Source organism: Chrysochloris asiatica, unplaced genomic scaffold, assembly GCF_000296735.1.
Source record: "Chrysochloris asiatica unplaced genomic scaffold, ChrAsi1.0 scaffold00003, whole genome shotgun sequence".
Lineage (NCBI taxonomy): Eukaryota > Metazoa > Chordata > Mammalia > Afrosoricida > Chrysochloridae > Chrysochloris > Chrysochloris asiatica.
The window spans coordinates 29,948,126-29,966,234 of NW_006408521.1; the positions used below are offsets into that span (position 1 = coordinate 29,948,126).

The 18,109-nt window shown below is 43.5% G+C and overlaps 1 protein-coding gene across 1 annotated transcript in view; it reads left to right on the plus strand.

The window, feature by feature from the left end:
• Window positions 1-991: 991 nt before the first annotated feature.
• Window positions 992-18,109, plus strand: part of WBP1L (WW domain binding protein 1-like) — an 85,104-nt gene continuing 67,986 nt past the window's right edge. The window contains exon 1 of the mRNA XM_006831301.1: window positions 992-1,207. Coding sequence (XP_006831364.1) covers window positions 1,118-1,207 — 90 coding nt within the window. The 5' untranslated portion in view covers window positions 992-1,117. The remainder of the gene's footprint in view (window positions 1,208-18,109) is intronic.

An 18,109-nucleotide genomic window follows, 5' to 3' on the forward strand; every position in this document is an offset into this window, starting at 1 on the left:
TGGATTTTAGGGCTGTTTCTGAGGTAGAGGAGTCTCTGGGTGGTGCAAACTTAATTCTATGCTTAGTTGCTAACTGAAAAGTTCAAAGTTCCAAGTCTGCCCAGAGGTGCCTCGAAAAAAATTCCTGGCGATATACCTTAGAAAAACCAGCCATTGAACACCTTAAGGATCACAGTTCCATACTGATGCCCATGGTGTTGCCATTAGTTGGCATCAATTTGATGACAGTTGAGTTACTGGTTTTGAGATAGTCAATAGGATTTTGTCCCTGTAACTTGTCATGACAAAACAGTGTTCCTCAAGTAAGGCACTCTCTCTTAGATAATTCAAATTGACCTAAACTGCTTGGGCCTTTAGGGACAAGGTTGTTAAGTGCCGTCAAGTCAGTTCCGACCCATAGCGACCCTGTATAGGGTTTCCAAGGAGCAGCCGGTGAGCTTGAACCCCTGACCTTGCGGTTCAAAGCAACTTTTCAGCGCAGCGCATTAACCTAGAGCGCCACACCAGGACTTCTTGGGACAAGAAGAGGGATCATAATATTGGGGCTGTGCTACAAGACAAAAAAATACTTTACATTGCAGGTGTTTTCCCTTCTGGGTTACCTTCTAGAAATAACTTATTTAGCATCACCATACTCCCTGTCTTTCTTTATTAGACTATGGAAACCTAATAATTCCGCCACACTCAATATGGCAGCACTAGACATAGACTTTTCAATACACGTTGTGGGGGGCCCCGCCTTCTGAGAGGAGTTACTTCTGCCACTCTGCCTAACAGGACTCATTTTACACAGTCTTGCTGCACTCAAGATGGCCTGGCTTCCTCCTACTTTTCATTGGTTGGATTTCTCTAGTCTTCTATCTTCATAGGTGGACTTCTATTTGATCGACAGCTGCTTTGATCAATGAACGAAGAGCAGAGGCCAATGAAGCCCTGGAACTGGAGTGCCTTCAGTATCTGGGAGGGTGTTTTGACTGGGGCGGGGTGGAGTAGAGCCGGAAGCGGGAGGGGAGAGTGAAACAGGAAAAGCCTGGAAGAAGGAAGTAGAGGGAAGAGGAGGAGAGGGAGGAGGAGGGTGGTGGCGGCGCCGTGGCGGAGGAGCAGGAGCAGGAGGGGGATGAAGAGGAGAAGGCTCCTAGGTGGCATGGCGCTCCTGCTCCTCCAGGCGCTGCCCAGTCCCCTGTCAGCCAGGGCTGAACCCCCGCAGGTAAGGGGGAGGGGCGTCCGGGCCGCCTAGGGGCTCGGGGGTCATCGAGGTCTGGCTGGAGACGGCGTCGCTGCCTTGCTTCAGGGGTCCGAAGGAATGTTGTCGCCAAGAGTGGAGGGGTTCCCAAGAAGGGCGCTCATACTTGGCGTGGAAGGGACCTAAGGGGGCGTCGCAGTTTAGCTGACAGACATCTGTGATGGTTTGGGTGTTAGGGAGTTGCAGAAGCATGGTACCTAGGAACCTTTGTGAGGGGCCTTTGTGATAGCAGTTTGGCCAGGTGGGCTGGGCTGGCTGTGACTGAATTTTGGTGCCACGGTGGAGCATGTGGGATGCATTCGTGTCTCCCTGTAGGGCAGGTCTCTGAGGCAGCGATGCCATATGTCTGTCTGTCTGCAAGGAGACAGAGCTGGACTGAAAGGGAGGAGGGGCTGAGAGGGTGTTTATTTCGAGTTGGACCCGGGGTAAGTTCTGAAGGCATCTTAGCTCCATTTTTAATAGGTAAGGCATGGCGCCTTTAGTGGTGCTGGAGATAGGACTCTTGGAAGACAGGTAGGATGAAGTAGACTGGAATCCCGCAGGACGAAGGGCAGACTAGAGCTGTTAGGCTGAATGGCCTGGGAGAGCAAAGCACTGAGGCTGATCTGGACCAGCTCAGGGGCTTTTCAGCAAAAAGTGGCATTGATGCCAATGTGGGCAGCAAATGGAGCACCCCAGCTTTTCTTGTTAGGTGGCTTGGTTTTTACCCAGGCAGAGGAGCCTGCTTGTTCTGATTCCAACCCCAGTTGGCATTTCGAAACCCTAATGGGAGCGTTACTCTTTGTGCCAAGTTGGGTGGGGTGCAGTAGTGGGAATCACCCCTCCTTTCCTTGCATTTGGCAAGGCTTTACCGTTCTATTTTCTTCACTTTCTGTTCCCTTCCTGCCTTTTCAGAAAGGCACGCACACATACACAGACAGTATAATGGTGGGATCTATATACAGTTAGTGGTTGAACTCAGTGTTGTGACCAAGAGTAGAAGCAGAGTATCAGCAGAAAGACATCCTTTTCTTAGGAGTTTTTGGGCTGCCTTTTCATATATGCAGGAGCTCTGGGGGTGCTGTAGGTTAAGCACTGGGCTGCTAACCACAGGGTCAGCAGTTCTAACCCACCAGATGCTCTGCAGGAGAAAGATGAGGTTTCTGCTCCCATAAAGATATGTTGTTGTTGTTAAAGTGCCATTGAGTCGATTCCAACCCATAGCCACCCTATATAGGGTTTCTGAGGAGCAGCACTATGAGTTGGAATTGACTTAATGGCACTTGGTTGGGTTTGGGTTTCATATATGCATCTTTTTTTTTTTCTTAAATGTTTTATTGTGAATTATGTGATAGTTTACATGGGAGAACATTAGTTTTACATTCATTCTATCGTATATCGTCTCATTGCCATGGTTACAATCCCCTCCATTCAATCCTTCCCCGTATCCCCCAGGTCTTCAGCACACAGTCACTCTCCTTCTCTGGATCTAAAGTGTCCAGCTGCTCCATTGCTCCACGTCATCATCTCTGGCTCCATTTCAGGCATCACTGCTTCTCTGGGTAGGGTCCCGCTCTCTGCTCTTCTCCCTTGATGGTCCTAGGTCATTTATGCATCTTGTTTTGCCTATTATTATTATTATTATCTGTTTTTTTAATGAGGTGAAATAACATATTGACTCTGTAGGATAAGCACTGGACTGCTAACAGCAAAGTTGACAATTCAACTCACCAGCTACTTCTTGGAAACACTATACAGAGTCACTTTGAGTTGAGATCAACAACAACCACCACCATTGTAAATTTGTACAATTCAGAGACATTTAGTACATTCACAATGTTGTACAATGGCCAACTGTATCTAATTCCAAACATGTTTATCACCCCCTCTACCGTCCTCAAAGTCCATACCCATTCTACAGTTATTCTTCATTTCCAGGTACCCACTGGCTACTGTTCACCCACTTTCTATCTCTGTGGATTTACCTGGTCTGTGTGTTGTGTTGTTTAGCGCTGTCAAGTCACTTCTGATTCAGGGACTGTTTATAGAGTTTATAGGGTTTGTAAGGAGCAGTTGGTAGGTTTGGACCGCTGACCTTTTCGTTAGCAGTCCAGTGCTTATCCTACAGCAATACACCAGGACACCCTATTCTGCATAGTTCATGTAATAAGTGGAGTCCTATAGTCTGTGACTTTCTGTGTTGGGCATTTTCATGTAGCATATTGGTATTCTCTAGGTTCAGCCACATTGTCACATGTGAATATCAGTACTTTCTTTTTCTGGCCGAATAATATTCCATTGTAGGGATAGACCTCAATTTGTTAATCCGTGCAAGTATGTACTTTTTTCCTCAGACCATGTAGAAAGAAGAGATCTCATTTTCTGGCCCCATGAATTCCCTATCCTAGGGCTATGACCCTTCAGTTTTTAGGCTTTGTTGGACTTCTTTGTTTCCCCAGTTAAAATCATAAACCAGAAGGAGAAATATATTTTTCTTTATCTGTTAGAGAAGTTATAACCCTCAGGACGGATAAAGTCAAGAAGTATAGGTATCGACAGAACATAATACATTCATTGTCGTTAATGCCTCTGAGTCGACTTCAGTTCATAGCAACCCTGTATGGGGTTTCTGAGATTTAAATCTTCGAAGAAGCAGAAAGCCTTATCTTTCTCCCAAGGAGCGGCTGGTGGGCTTGAATCGCATACCTTGTGGTTCACAGTGCAGTGCTTATCAGATGGAGCAGCTGTTCTCCCGATATACTCATGGTGATGTTAAGTACCATGGAGTTGGTTCTGACCTATAGCGACCCTTACAGGGTTTCCAAGGAGCAGCTGTGAGCTTGAACCGCCGACCTTGTGGTACAAACTGACTTTGCATTCCAGCGCATTAGCCCACAGTGCCTCACCAGGACTTCGATAAACTCATAGATTATTAGTAAACCAAACCAGGTGCTGTTGAGTGGCTGCCGACCCACGGTAGGTGGGTGTGTCAGAGCAGAACTGTGCTCTGCAGAGTTTTCAGTAACTGAGTTTTTGGAAGTAGCACACCAGGCCTTTCATTTGAGGTACCTCTTGAGTAGATTCCAACTTTTTTTTTTTTTTTTTTGCACGGCTATTTCTTTAAATGTGTCTTAAAGGTAATTGACAAGAACCAGGTAAGGTTTAGTCATGTGGGCTGGCTTTCCAAGGCAGTTCGCCGGGTGTCCTGTGGGCTGCCAGAGTGGATAGAGAGCTGCGTTGATGGAGGCCGCTGGATTTGCTTCTTCAGCAGGAAGAAGGATGGACACTGGGGAGGTGGCCAGAGGATGTGGAACAGGGTCTTCAGTGTCATTCCCTAATTGCAGTTAATCACAGGCTGCTTTCTTACCATTTCTCCGGTGCTTCCAGTACTTATCTTGGGGACAGGGTGGCTTTTGTACTTACTTTGTTCCAATTGGATGGATATTATGTGGTTAAAGTTCTTAAAGAGAAGGGAAATTTTTTGGGTCGTCTCCCTCTTCCTGACTTGTATGTACCCCGATTCTAATCCCTCCACCTACTCTCATCCCGAACTTCATACCCATCTCTCTTCTTCAAGGATGTACTAGATATCTGTGGTGAGATTTGTGTTCTGAATTTTAACCTTTGGAATGAAAGTTACTATATAATTATTAACTCCAAATCTACCACTATCTATTCAGTTTTCGATTTCTTGTTTTGGCTTGTAGAAATCAGCAAGCAAAAAGAAAAAAATCTGGAGACTATTTTGGCATAGGACAGACTACAGATACTCACTGCCCGTATTTCAACAAGTGGCTTCCAGCTAACTGAAACTGAATTGAGAGCTTACTGTCCTCATTCCAGCGTCAAAAACAGCATGGGTTCCTCAGTGCATTTTTTTCCTGATATGGTCCTATTCAATACAATCTTGGTTCCCATACACATTTAGTACCAGAAATATATGACTTTAGATGTCTTGTTTTTGATATCAGTTCTGCACTGGAACATCCATTTCTTAACATCCAGGCCCAGCAAAGTTCCCCAGCCTAGTTCATGTCCATGATAGGTCACTGAAACTCAAAGATGTGATTATTTGAACCTGTAAAGAATATTAGAATTTCCAGAAAAAAGCCTTGGCATTTGTTTCTGCCACTTAAATTACAATTGAGATACATCGAGTTTCTTTTTCACTGTTACTAAAATTTACCATACAATGTGACTATGTTGTTTAAATTTTAGTAAGCCGGAGGGTGGGGGAAAACCGTTGTCATTGAGTGGGATTAGAGCTATTCTCCAGAAAGTTTTCAATGGCTAATATTTTTTGGTTGCCAGGCCTTTCTTCCGAGGTGCCTCTGGGTAGAATCAAACCTCTAACCTTTAGCAGATGAACCCATTTGCACCGCCCAGGGGCTAAAGTTTTAGTAAAGTATCTCTTCTGAACAGTGGCATAAATCTCTAGAGAATAAGGGTCCTTAACCTTTCTTCTGCCAAGCCTAAAACTGAGTTGGATGGGGCTCCAGTTGCTGAGTTTTTTCCACTACACCCTTCAGTAGTATACCCTTTGCTGCTCCTACCTTTACTCGTTCCTGTTGCCTTAGTTTTCCACCCGCACGCTGATTCTACTTCTGTTTCTTTTTTAGTTAAAAAAATGGGGCTTGTTTCTTGTGGGGGAGAGAATTCACACACCAATGGAAACTGAAGGACATCTCCGGAAGATGATGTTAGAAAGCACTTGTGACAGGATTTAGGTGTACGTTAAGATGATTTTGGGAGAAGGTTTAAGGAAGTGAGGATTTGTTCTGGATTGGGTGCTGTCAGGGAATAGTTCTTTGAGGAGTCCGGTATGGTGCTGTAGGACAAGCACTGGATTATTGACCCTAAGGTTGGCAGTTCAAACCTACATTCAACTTGGAAACACAATACAGGCTTGCTATGAATCAGAACCGACTTTATGGCACATTGCAACAACAACAAAGGGTGGGTAGCTTTTTGTTTTGATTTGTTGCTGGTGATGTGCTACTCCTGTTTCTGATGAATGGCCTTCCCAGTGCAGTTCCAAGTTCCTTCTTATAAAATAGTGGTATTAGAGACTTCCAGATCCTAATCCTTGTGACCTCATTTTCTTAGTCTGTTTCTTGTCAGCGAGCATTTGTCTAAAATCATCAGCTTCATTTATGTCAATCCATTTGGTGGTTGTTGTTGTTAGGTGCTGTCGAGTCAGTCCTGACCTATAACCACCCTGTATAGGATTTCCAAAGAGTGACTGGTGAGTTTGAACCGCTGACCTCGCTGTCCAGAACATTATTAACCCACAGCACCACACCAGGACCCTAATCCTTTGGTAGACTTCAGCAAACTTCTACTGAAATAGCCGTTCTTTGCGGTAGGATTTTGAACCCATTGAGTTTTCTAGAATGTTCCTTAGAAGTGAGGATGTTGAGACTTTGTTATGCTTATTTTGGACACTTTGTCATCGGGAAAGAACAATTACTAGAAAAGGATATCATGTTTGGTAAAGTAGCTAGCTAAAGTGAGGGAAAGCCTCTCTGAGATGAATTGGTACCATAGCCTGAACAGTGGGCTCAAACACCAATGGTTATGGAGGTGGCTCAGGACTGGGCAACCCTCCATTGTGTTTATATGTAAAGTTGCCACGAGTTGTTTCTGACTTGGCAGCAACTAACAACAATCTTGTTTTATGGATGTACCACATTTTATTTATAGGTTCATTTTATTTATGGGTACATTTTATGGATGTGCCACATTTTATTTATGGGTTCATTTATGGGTTTGATGGATATTTGGACTGTTCCCACTTTTTGCCTATTATTCATAATGCTGGAATGAACACTAATGTGTAAGATTTTTCTGTGGATATATGTTTTAATTTCTCTTGGGTTTATACCTAGCAGTGGAATTGTTAAGTCATATTTTTGGAGTCCTGGTGTGGCGCTGTAGATTAAGCACTGGACTGCAAATATGTTTGAACCGCAAGGTTGGCATTTCAAACTCATCAGCTCCTCCTTGGAAGCCCTACACAAGGTCGCTATGAGCTGGAACCAACCCTAAGGCACTTAACAACAACTACATTATGATAGCTCTATGTTTAACCTTTTTGAGGAACTGTCAAACTATTTCCCAAAGTGGCATGATATTTAATATTAATTAATTTAAATCAGATAGCTCCATATGGCTACCGGGAACATATTGAACAAGGTAGATCTAATTGCTTTCTAGGTTTAGGAGTTGAGGAGCAGTCTAGTTTAGTGGTAAGCTCATGGGTTCTGGGATCAGATGACTAAATTCTACCTGGCTCTTCTACTTAGTCTCCTTGAGCAAGTCATTTAACCTCTTTGTGCTTTAGTGGTCTTATCTATAAAATGGGGAAATAAATTTTATAGGGTAGTTAGGCACCATGGTTGAAGTGCTCTACTGCCAGCTGAAAAGTTGGCAGCTGCTCCTCAGGAGAAAGATGTGGTGGTCTGTTCTGTCAAGATTGACAACTTTAGAAATCCTTTGGGGACAGTTTTGCTCTGTGCTGTAGGGTTGTTATGAGTTGGAATTGGCTGCACAGCAGTGGGTGTCTTGGGTTTGTAGGGATGTCATGAGATTAAAAGACTATCTGTGTAAAACTCATGGAATACACTTAATAATTATTGAATGTAATAATAATTGTCACTACCATTATTATTGGTGGTCCTGAGTACATTGCTGTTTTTAAGTTAGTGTTGACTCCCAAACTAAGTTCAGAAACAGATCTGGGGATTTTGAATGTGACTCCCTTAAGTGCCTTCTCTTACTGAGGCTAGATTTGTCCCTGAGATCTTTGATCTACACAAATAACTTTTCCTGGAGAACTGTATGGTTACAGAAGTGGTTCTCCTGTGTAACTTGTCTCTCTGATGACTAGTTTTTTAAATGTCCAAGTGTTTGATTTCCTTTAGAAACAAAAGTAATTCCCTAACACTTGGGAATTTTGACCCGAATAGTCTAGGAGGGAAAGGGGAAAAAAAGAACTGTTCTCACCTGGAGACAGTTGTTCCCTCCCAGAGACCTAGTAGCATTGTGGATTACGAGCATGGCTGCTAACCACAAGTTAAACTGTGGTTAACTTGTGAAAAATCAACAGTTTGAATCTTCTCCAGTGGAGAAAGATGAGGATTTTTGCCCCCATAAAGATTTACATCCTCGGAAACGCTATACAGGGTCGCTGTGAGTCAGAATCAACTTGATGGCACACAGCCAGCCAGCCAGAAGACATTTACTAGTGACAAGAGATGTTTTTGAGATGCTCCTGGACTCCTGGTGTGGCGCTGTAGCATCAACACTGGACTGTGAATCACAAGGTTGGAAGTTCAAACCCACCAACTGCTCCTTTGGAAACCCTATACAGGATTGCTATGAGTTGGTACTGACTCATTGGCACTTACCACAACTGGCATCTTGTGGGTGGAGTCCCGTGATGCTGTTCAACTTCTTACAGTGCATAAGACACCCCCATAACACAGACTTATCCAGCCCAGAATGTCAGTAGTAGTGAGAAACCCTGTTTAGTGGTACATGCTGTCCTTACCAGAAACCATCAAATCAAACCCGTTGCCGCCAAGTTACTTTCGACCCATGGCGATCCCGTGTGTTAGAGTATAACTACGCCATTGGGTTTTCTTGGCTGTAATCTCTGAATTGCTAGGCTTTCTTCCAAGGTACCTGGGCAGAGAGGGCAGTTTGAACCACCAATTTTTAGGTTAGTAGTCAAGAGAGTCCTGGTGTGGTGCTATGAGTTAATGCGCTAGACTACAAAGTTGTTTGAACCACAAGGTCAGCGGTTCAAGCTTACCAGCTGCTCCTCAGAAACCCTATACAGGGTCTCTATTAGTCAGAACCCTCAAAGGCACTTAACAACAAGAAGTCAAATGTGCTGCCGGATAATGCCCTGGACCACAAAGTCGGTTTGAACTGTAAGGTTGGCGGTTCCAACTCACCAGCTGTTCCTGGGAAACTATGCAGGATCACTGAGTCAGAACCAACTCAAGGGTACTTAACAACAACAACAACATGTCGAGTGCAAAGCTTTTGCCCCACCCAGGGTCCTATTCCCATACAATCTCCTACTTAAAGAGTTTGAGACCACCCTTCCTGTGTAAAGAGATCATAGCATTGTGTAGTGTGTGAAATCAACTTTGACAAGTTTTGAGTGGGACAGTTTAAAACTTTGCTATCCTGAATCTTGACTACGTTCAGATTTGTTGAGGTATGCTATCAGTCAGTTCTGGTTTGCCAGCCAACATCACATATTTGGAAAGCACTTTCTTTTAATTGTCTTTGGTTCAGTAAGCAGGTGGTCCTCACTTATTCACCCCGTCTTGAACTTCCTTTCCTCTTGCTTTGGTCTATTCTTATAGCATCATTTTAAGAATGGGATTTCTCTCCCCCTCAGTGAAAGCCTTATGGCCAGTTACTTTCTCATCTCTGTATCCTCCATGGCCCCACAACCAGTCTGAACTGAGTCATGTTCTTAGAACTTTTTCCTTTTCCTATTCCAAGTCTTGGCCCCATTCTTATTTTGGACTTATGACCATTTGCCTGTTCTCACGCACACTTAGCCTGCAGAAACCATTAGGTGTTCTCAGGATCTGCAACACATGAAGTGGAATGTTTTGGACCTCTAGGTGGCTGTGTCTAGAGGAGAGTCCTGGTTTTACTTCTCCATGATGCAGTTCAATGCATATTTAGCACCTACAGACAACTCCGTATGGATGCTGTGGATGTTTTGGATTAAAAATTCCAGTTGCCTTTTGAATGCCTGGCCATCCATAGCCCTGAGAGGGCCTCTTCCTTTCTTGATTTAATTTGCCGGGATTAACACTTGAGAGAGGGACCATTTTAGGATCCAAGTAGTGCAGTGACATGAATTCATTCCTTGCCCCTGTAATCCTATTTGTGGTTACCACCAGGACCACTCAACCCACTTTAAGTGCATAGCCAGTAAGAACAGCAACTGAGTGACAGAGAACGAAGGTGAATGTCAGTGACCTCTGTCTACTAGGTAACATACAACCAACAGACTGAGGTCTGGCTTGTGGACACCTCCCTTTTGGATTGTCCTTCGCAGTGCCACTAGGTGGAGCAAAGTCTAGCCTAAAAACTGCATGTGATGTGGAAACCACAATGGAAGTACAGATAAACCCAGAACATTGAGACCTGGGAGGTCAGGCAAGGGGAAATTCAACTAGGTCATCTTCTCAGATTTGTGGATCACAGTCCTTGCCTAGATTGGGCTTTTGGGATATTCCCGCTTACTCAGTTTCATTCCCATCACTTTGGTTCATTTACTTTTGATTTTCTTCTTGCCACAATGTCTTCTGTGGGAAAATAGATGAACTGTGTGTATCTTCTGTTCCTGGTGCCAGCATTGTCTAGTGCCCAGGCTAAGATTTGTTTGAAGATCTCAGGTATTTTAAATTGTTCTTTGTTTTGGGAGCGTAAAAACAAGTGTGAGACATTGCCAGACTATTGTGGCTTTATAAGGGTGGCTTCTAGAATGAAGAGTTGTGAAAGAAAACATATCTGTTTTGGTTTGTAGACATCGAGCAAAATGAATGTCACATTGCAACACCAATTCATTACCACACATTCTTCCAGATCAGAGGCGTGTGTTCATGGAGAAAACATTCATGTTTTACAAAATTCGACATGCTGCTTGTTTTGCTTACCATTTCCTAATTTATCTTTCCAAAAGGAAATGGTCAATGTTCAACCATTTCAAGAGGTAGCATATGATCAAGAGCCAATAATACTGAAGGAGGAAGTCCAAGGTTCATCGAAGGAATTGGCAAAGAACAAGGCACAAGGAATTGATGGAATACAAATTGAAATCTTTCAAGAAAGTGAGGCGGCACTAGAGGCACTCATCTGTGCCAAGAAATTTGGGAGACAACTATCTGGCCATCTGATTGGAAGAGATCCCTATTTGTGCCCATTCCAAAGAGAGGTGACCCAATGGAATACAGAAATCATTGGACAATATCTTTGCTATCCCAAGCGAGTAAAGTTTTACTAAAAGTAACACAGAAATGGCTGGAGTCCTGGTGTGGCGCTGTGGGTTAACACGCCAGACTTCAAAGTCATTTGAACTGCAAGGTTGGTGGTTCAAATTCACCGGCACCTAACAACACTCACGGAAGCAGCAGTCAAGAAATCAAATAACATATTGCATTAGGCAAATCTGCTGCACAAGACCTTTTTAAAGTGCTGAAGAGCAAAGATGTTAGCTTGAGGACTAAGGTGCGCCTGACCCAAGCTATGGTATTTTCGGTAACCTCATGTGCATGTGAAAGCTAGACAGTGAAAAAGGAAGACCGTAGAAGAATTGATGCTTTTGAGTTATGGTATTGGAGGAGAATATTGAAAGTGCCATGAGCTGCCAAAAGAACAAACAGATCTGTGTTGAAAGAAGTGCAGTCAGAGTTCTCTTTAGAGGCCAGGTGACCAGACTTCGTCTCTTCATGCTTCAGACATATTGTCAGGAGGATCCTTTCGCTGGAGAAGGATATCATGTTTAGTAAGGTGGCAGGTCAGAGAAAAAGAGGAAGACCCCCAGCGAGATGGATTGGCAAAGTGGAAGCATCAGTGGACTCAAGCGCAGCAACAATTGTGAGGTTGATCCAGGACTGGGCAGTGTTTCGTTCTGTTGTGTATAGGGTCACTATGAGTCAGTACTGACTCCATGGCACCTAAGAACAACAAAATTCCACCTGGCAGCTTCATTCCAGTTGTATTAAAAACCAACCAAACACAGAAACTATCCCTAAAAAAAACAACAGTGGTTCATTTGGGAGAGAAAGTCAATATTTGGCCCTCTACACTGGGATGAGGAGTCCTGGTGTGGCGCTGTGGGTTTATGTTCTGGACTACAAAGTTGGTTTGAATGCAGGGTTGGTGGTTCAAGCTCACCAACCGCTCCTCAGTAACCCTATATATGAGTTGGAACTGACTCGAAGGCACTTCACAACAGCATACTAGCATGGTCACAGTTCAAATCCACCAGCTGCTCTGCAGGAGAAAGATGAGGTTTCCTGCTCCTCTAAAGGCTAATGTGTCAGACTGCAAAGTCATTTGAACTGCAAGGTTGGTGGTTCAAGCTCACTAGCTAGCTGCTCCTTGGAAACCCTACGCAGGGTCGCTGTGGGTCGGAATCAACTCGATGGCACTGAACAACAACAATAAAGACTTAACGGCCTCAGGAACCTTCTACAGGGTAGCTGTGCATAGAACTGCCTCGACATCGACGGCACACCACCACCACTTGACTGGGATATTGGAGTATGGATTGTCACTCTTCAGGATGTGAGTATAGAGTTGGAAAGTGTGAGCTGTTCATCCTGGCTACTTCTTTCTTTTTACTTGGGCCAGGTATCTTGGAATCTGCAAATTCTCTTGCCACATTTACCAGCAGGGGAGCCGAAAAGTTCCACCAACATGATTGGCACAAGGTCTGCTCTGGCTGCCTTTCCCTTTCCTCTTTAGAAATGGTTGCTTTTCATTCAGCCTTAAGGTGCCTTTCTTTTTACCTTTTTCCATTTTATATCTCTTCTTTGTCACACAAAAATAATATGTTCATAACCGTGGTAAATAATAAAGAAATCTAAAAATATCCAGGGTAAAAAGTGAATGTTCTGTGGTTTGGTGTGTATTTTTCATGGTTTTTCTGTTCGTGCTGTGTGTGTATGTGTGTGTCTATACACCGGGGGCTTCAAAGAGTTCGTGGAAAAATTCCATGATCTTTAATTGCATTTGTGCATGAATTTTTGAAGGCCCCCTCATATATATATTAACTGCCACCAAGAGGGTTCCAACTCATAGTGACCTTTCCCCCACCCTCCCAGTAACTTTTCTCTTCATCTCCTCACCCAGACTGAATTTACTACTTTGAGTCTATTCCAATTTGTAGCAATCCTATAGGACAAAGTTAGAACTGCCTCAGAATTTCCAAGATTGTAAATCTTTATAGAAGCAGAATCAGACTGCTGTATCTTTCTCCCGTGGAGTGGGTGGTGGGCTCAGACTTCCCATCTTTTAATTCACAGCTGAGCACTTAACCACTGCGTTACCAGGGCATCTTTCTTTACCCACACCTTCTGCTTATTCTTGAAGATAAGCCTTGTGACTCTTAACAAGGGCACCTGGGGAATGTTTTGATTTGCTTCCTTAGAAACCTTATGGTTTCCAGCTTGCTTAGCTTCCAGCTTGCTTAGCTTGCTTAGTCTCGCTATAGTCTGCTTACCTGGTGACTCTGTTGTGGAGTCGGACTTGTGACTGAAGAAGGTTATAAAGCCAGCTTGAGTGCTAAAGAAAGTGGTTTCTGGTCTTTGGGAAGGTGTTGGGCAGGTGGCCTGGAGCTGGTGACAAATTGTTGTGAGAAACACAAGTCTAATAATCACCCTTGTGCAGTGGTCATTCCAGAATTTGTAAAAACTTGAAAGAAGCAAAGCATAGCACTTTTGAATCTTGATTCATATAAACTTGGGTTAGGTAGTTAACTCCGTTTCTTGAGGGTTTCTGCTGTGGAATGAGTGAGTTTGGTTGCCTCATGTAGATTTCAACTGCCCATAGTGTTTCCAAGACTAAATCTTATGGAAGCAGACTGCCACATAGTTTCCATAAGGAAGTGGCTGTTGGGTTCAAACTGCCAACCTGTTGGTGAGTAGCCGAGTGCTTAACCACTTTGCTACCAGGGTTCCTATAGGATGATAATACCTAGCTCATAAGATTATTGTGAAGGTTAATTGAGTTCATTCTTAATAAGCTCTTAGAACAGTGCCTGGATCTAGTAAATGTGTAGTAAATGGTGGCCTTCATCATTATCATTTTTATTATTATTGGGGCTGTGGGGAAGCAGCAGCCATATCTCCTGACTGACCCCAAATCTGCTTCCAGTGGCGATCTTTAACTCCTAGTCAAAAAGGCATGTGAATTGTAGTTAGATGAGAAGTGTTTTCCAATAATCATTTTCTAATAATAAAGTATGACATGATTTATCCTTAGAGCGGGCATGTTAGGATGTATGCTATTACTCTTGTTTGTTCCTCATTGTGCACTCCTGCATGAGGAAAAGAGTGGTCAGATTGTGACTGGTGAGGAAGTACAGCACTGTCCAGGTGTGGGAGTGTTTGCCATCCATTCCGACCACAGTACGAAACCACATTCACAGCTGTCTGCTCTCAGCAGCTCAAGGACTGACTGTACTGAGGTGAGGTCGCTTCCTGAAGCTTGACTCCTTCCCCCATCTACCATGTGACACTTCCTGTACATAAATGAAATTTTGGTGGTGTACTGTTATAGGATAAGCACTGGACTGCTGACCACAAGGTCAGAGGTTCAGACCCACCAGCTGGGGTTGTTATGAGTCAACCCCTTATATGGGGTTGAACCACAAGGTCAGAGGTTCAAACCCACCTTATATGGGGTTGTTATGTGTCAGAACCGACTTAAAAGCATTTAACAACAAGAAGTAGGTATAAAGTAGTATTTTATTGTGGTTTTAATTGTAGCTCCTTAATGAGTAATGATATTGAGCATATTTTCATGCGCTTATTGGCCATTTGCATATCTTCTTTGGAGAAGTACCTATTTATTTCTTTGCTCTTTTTTTAATGGGGTTATTAGTCTTTCTTGTTGAGCCTTAAGAGTTCTTTACATATTCTACATACAAATCCCTTCTCAGATAAGTGATTTGCATTATTTCCTCCCATTCTGTGGGGTTTTGTTTGTTTTCGCTTGCTTGATAGTGTCCTTTGATGTACATTTTAATTTTGCTGAAGGCCAGTCTATGTATTTTTCCTCTGTTGTTGCCTGTGCTTTTGGTGTTTCTTAGTTCTTTGAAGTGTTCTAAGAAGCTTAGTATTACGTTGAGTCAAGAATGAATATTATTTAGAATAGATTTCTGTTAACTTTTTTAATATGGAAAATTTGAAACATATAGAAAAACAAAGAGAATAGTATAATGAAACCCTATTACCCATTACCCACTTCAGCAATGTATCAACTTATGGTCAATCTTGTTTTAAATCTATACCTACATTCATTTCTAGTAAAATTAATTTGAAGGAGAGTTCAGAGTTCATACCATGTCAACCATAAAACTTAAGTTTAAATCTCTAAGATGATTCTGTTCAAGTTTAAATCTCTAAGATGATTCTGTTCTTCAACATAACCACCATACCATATTCACACCTTAAAATTTTGACAGTAATACCTTAAGACTGGTCTTGCATGTGAAAATTTAGGTAAGATCCTAGAGTTGAAGCCCTGAAACTTTTGGCTTGAACATTAAACCAAAAATATCTGCTGAAGTCATCTTATACAGCACTTTAGCTAAACAGCTAGGTTTAACTAGTAAGAATGTCTGCCTTGAGCATTATATTCTTGTAAGAACTCTGTATGGTATCAATTGACAACAACTTGAAACTATTAATGGGAGAGGAACAATTAAGAAAGGAGGGTGAGAATGTTTGCATAACTTGAAGAATGTAGTCGGTATCACTAAATTGTATATGTAGAAATTGTTGAGTTAGTGTATGTTTTGCTGTTGCAAAAATGGTGTGGCGGGGGCATCTTACCTCCTTTCTCTCCCTAACCTTTATACTAATTTTGATACCAACTGTACCTCCCATGGCTCTCTACTTCTCTGATGAGTTTGAAAGTTCATTGCAGTGGCCACATGGAACTCACAGACCAATGCTAATCAGTATAGGATTTATTAGGGAAGCAGTGGTGGTGGTGGTTGTGTGCCAACTCCTAGCAACCGTGTATGTAAATCTTTACAGGAACAGAAAGTCGCATATTTCTCTCATGGAGTGACTGGTAGATTTGAACTGCTCACCAGTGGTTAGCAGCCCAACTCGTAATCGACTTGCTACCAGGGCTTCACTGTTGTTGTTATGTGCTGTGGAGTTGGTTCCAACTTACAACGACCCTGTACAGGGTTTCTGAGACTGTGAAGTAACAGGTTATAATTCACTTTCAGGAATGCTCCCGATAAAGTTCTTAAATCTGGATAACCTCTTCTCATCTGTGCCCTTAGGCAGGCCTCTCTCTGGCCATTGACTTGTTGTCTGTCTCTGCCCTGCTCAGGCAAGTGTTAGAAAACTCTTTTAGCTCTACTGATAATGTCCGGAGGCACCCCATTTGGCCAGTAAGTCTTGGCTGAAGGCACTCAGATCTTTCGCTCTGTGGGTCAGTGAGTCTAACTCTTGCCAAGTGTCAGAAAGCACCCCCCTCTGCCAGCACATTTCCTGCTCAAAGGCTTTCTGGGCTGGTACACTCACTGCGCTGGCTACTGGTTCTGTGGCTGCCATTTCTCTGCCACTGCTTCTAACTGTCCTGTGTCAGCTCTCTCTCTCTCTGTCCTGGGTCTAGGAGTTCCCAGCACAGGGATCGTGGGTATGAAGGGTGCACGCCTGTTCTTAGCTCTTCTTGGTGGTGCTGAGTTCCCCTCTTTCTTTGGGGTTGGCTCTCTTTTAAGCCCAGTGGATGGCAAAGCTGACTAACCCCCTCGTGCTGCCTAGTCCGTTCTGATTTGTAGCAACCTTGTATGTGATTTCCAAGGAGTGACTGGTGTGTTTGAACTACTGACCTTTTGGTTACCAGTCTCCAGCGGAGTGACTGGTAGATTCAAACTGCTCACCAGTGGTTAGCTTATCCTACAGTGCCACACCAGGACTCCATCCCCTTATTGTTGTTGTTGTTAAGTGCCATCGAGTCGGTTCCAACCCATAGCAACCCTGGATAGTGTTTCCGAGGAGTGGCTGGTGAACTTGAATCGCCAACCTTGCAGTTCCAACGGCTTTGTGGTCTGGCACATTAACCCACAGTGCCACACCAGGACTCCTATCCCCTTATTGTTGTTGTGAAGTCCCGTTGAGTCGGTTCCGACCCATAGCGATCTTGTATAGGGTTTCTGAGGAGCTGCTGGTGAGTTTGAACTTCTGACCTTGCAGTTCAAATGGCTTTGCGGTCTGGCACATTAACCCACAGCACCACCCCAGGGCTCCTATCCCCTTATTAGGGCTTCATAGATCCACCAGGACTCCATCCCCCTCGTTGTTGTTAAGTGCATCGAGTCAATTCCAACCCATAGCGACCCTGTGTAGGGTTTCCAAGGAGCAGCTGGTGAGTTTGGACCACCAACCTTACAGTTCAAATGACTTTGCAGTCTGATGTATTAGCCCACAATGCCACATCAGGACTCCATTCCCATTAGGGTTCCTCATACCTTATTTGCATGGTCCCATAAGGAGCTCTGGTAGCATAGTGGTTACGAATCAGCTGCGAACCGCAAGGTCAGCAGTTCGAAACTACCAGCTGTTCCGCGGGAGAAGATGAGGCTTTCTGCTCCCGTAAAGATTTACAGCCTCGGAAACCCTGTACAGGGTCGCTGTGAGTTGGAATCGAGTCCATGGTACACAACAACAACATCCCCCATAGATGTACCATGCACTTTATTTGCGTTATTAGCAGGCTGTTCAATCCCCTTGTTGGGCCACGAACACCTTATTTACATAGTCCCGCCCAGTCATTCTTTAGGAGTCAGAAGACCGCTATGAGAAAAGGCCATACAATAACGATTCTTGCACTGAAGCTGTGTATATGAAGGGGCTTCAAAAAGTTTATTTAAAAAATTCTATTATCTTTCTATTCCATTTTTCCAAGAACTTTTTGAAGCCTCCTCATATTCTCAACAACAACAAAAAGATCCAGAAGCTAGTTGCCATAGTTATTCAGTTTCTTAAGTGACTAACTCTCACTAAGAATTCCACTCTTTAAAAAAAAAGGTTAGTCCCAACAAAATCCCTCCATTTCTTGAGTGTCAAAAGTGTCCTTCCAACCCCAGTTTTCTCATTTTTACCT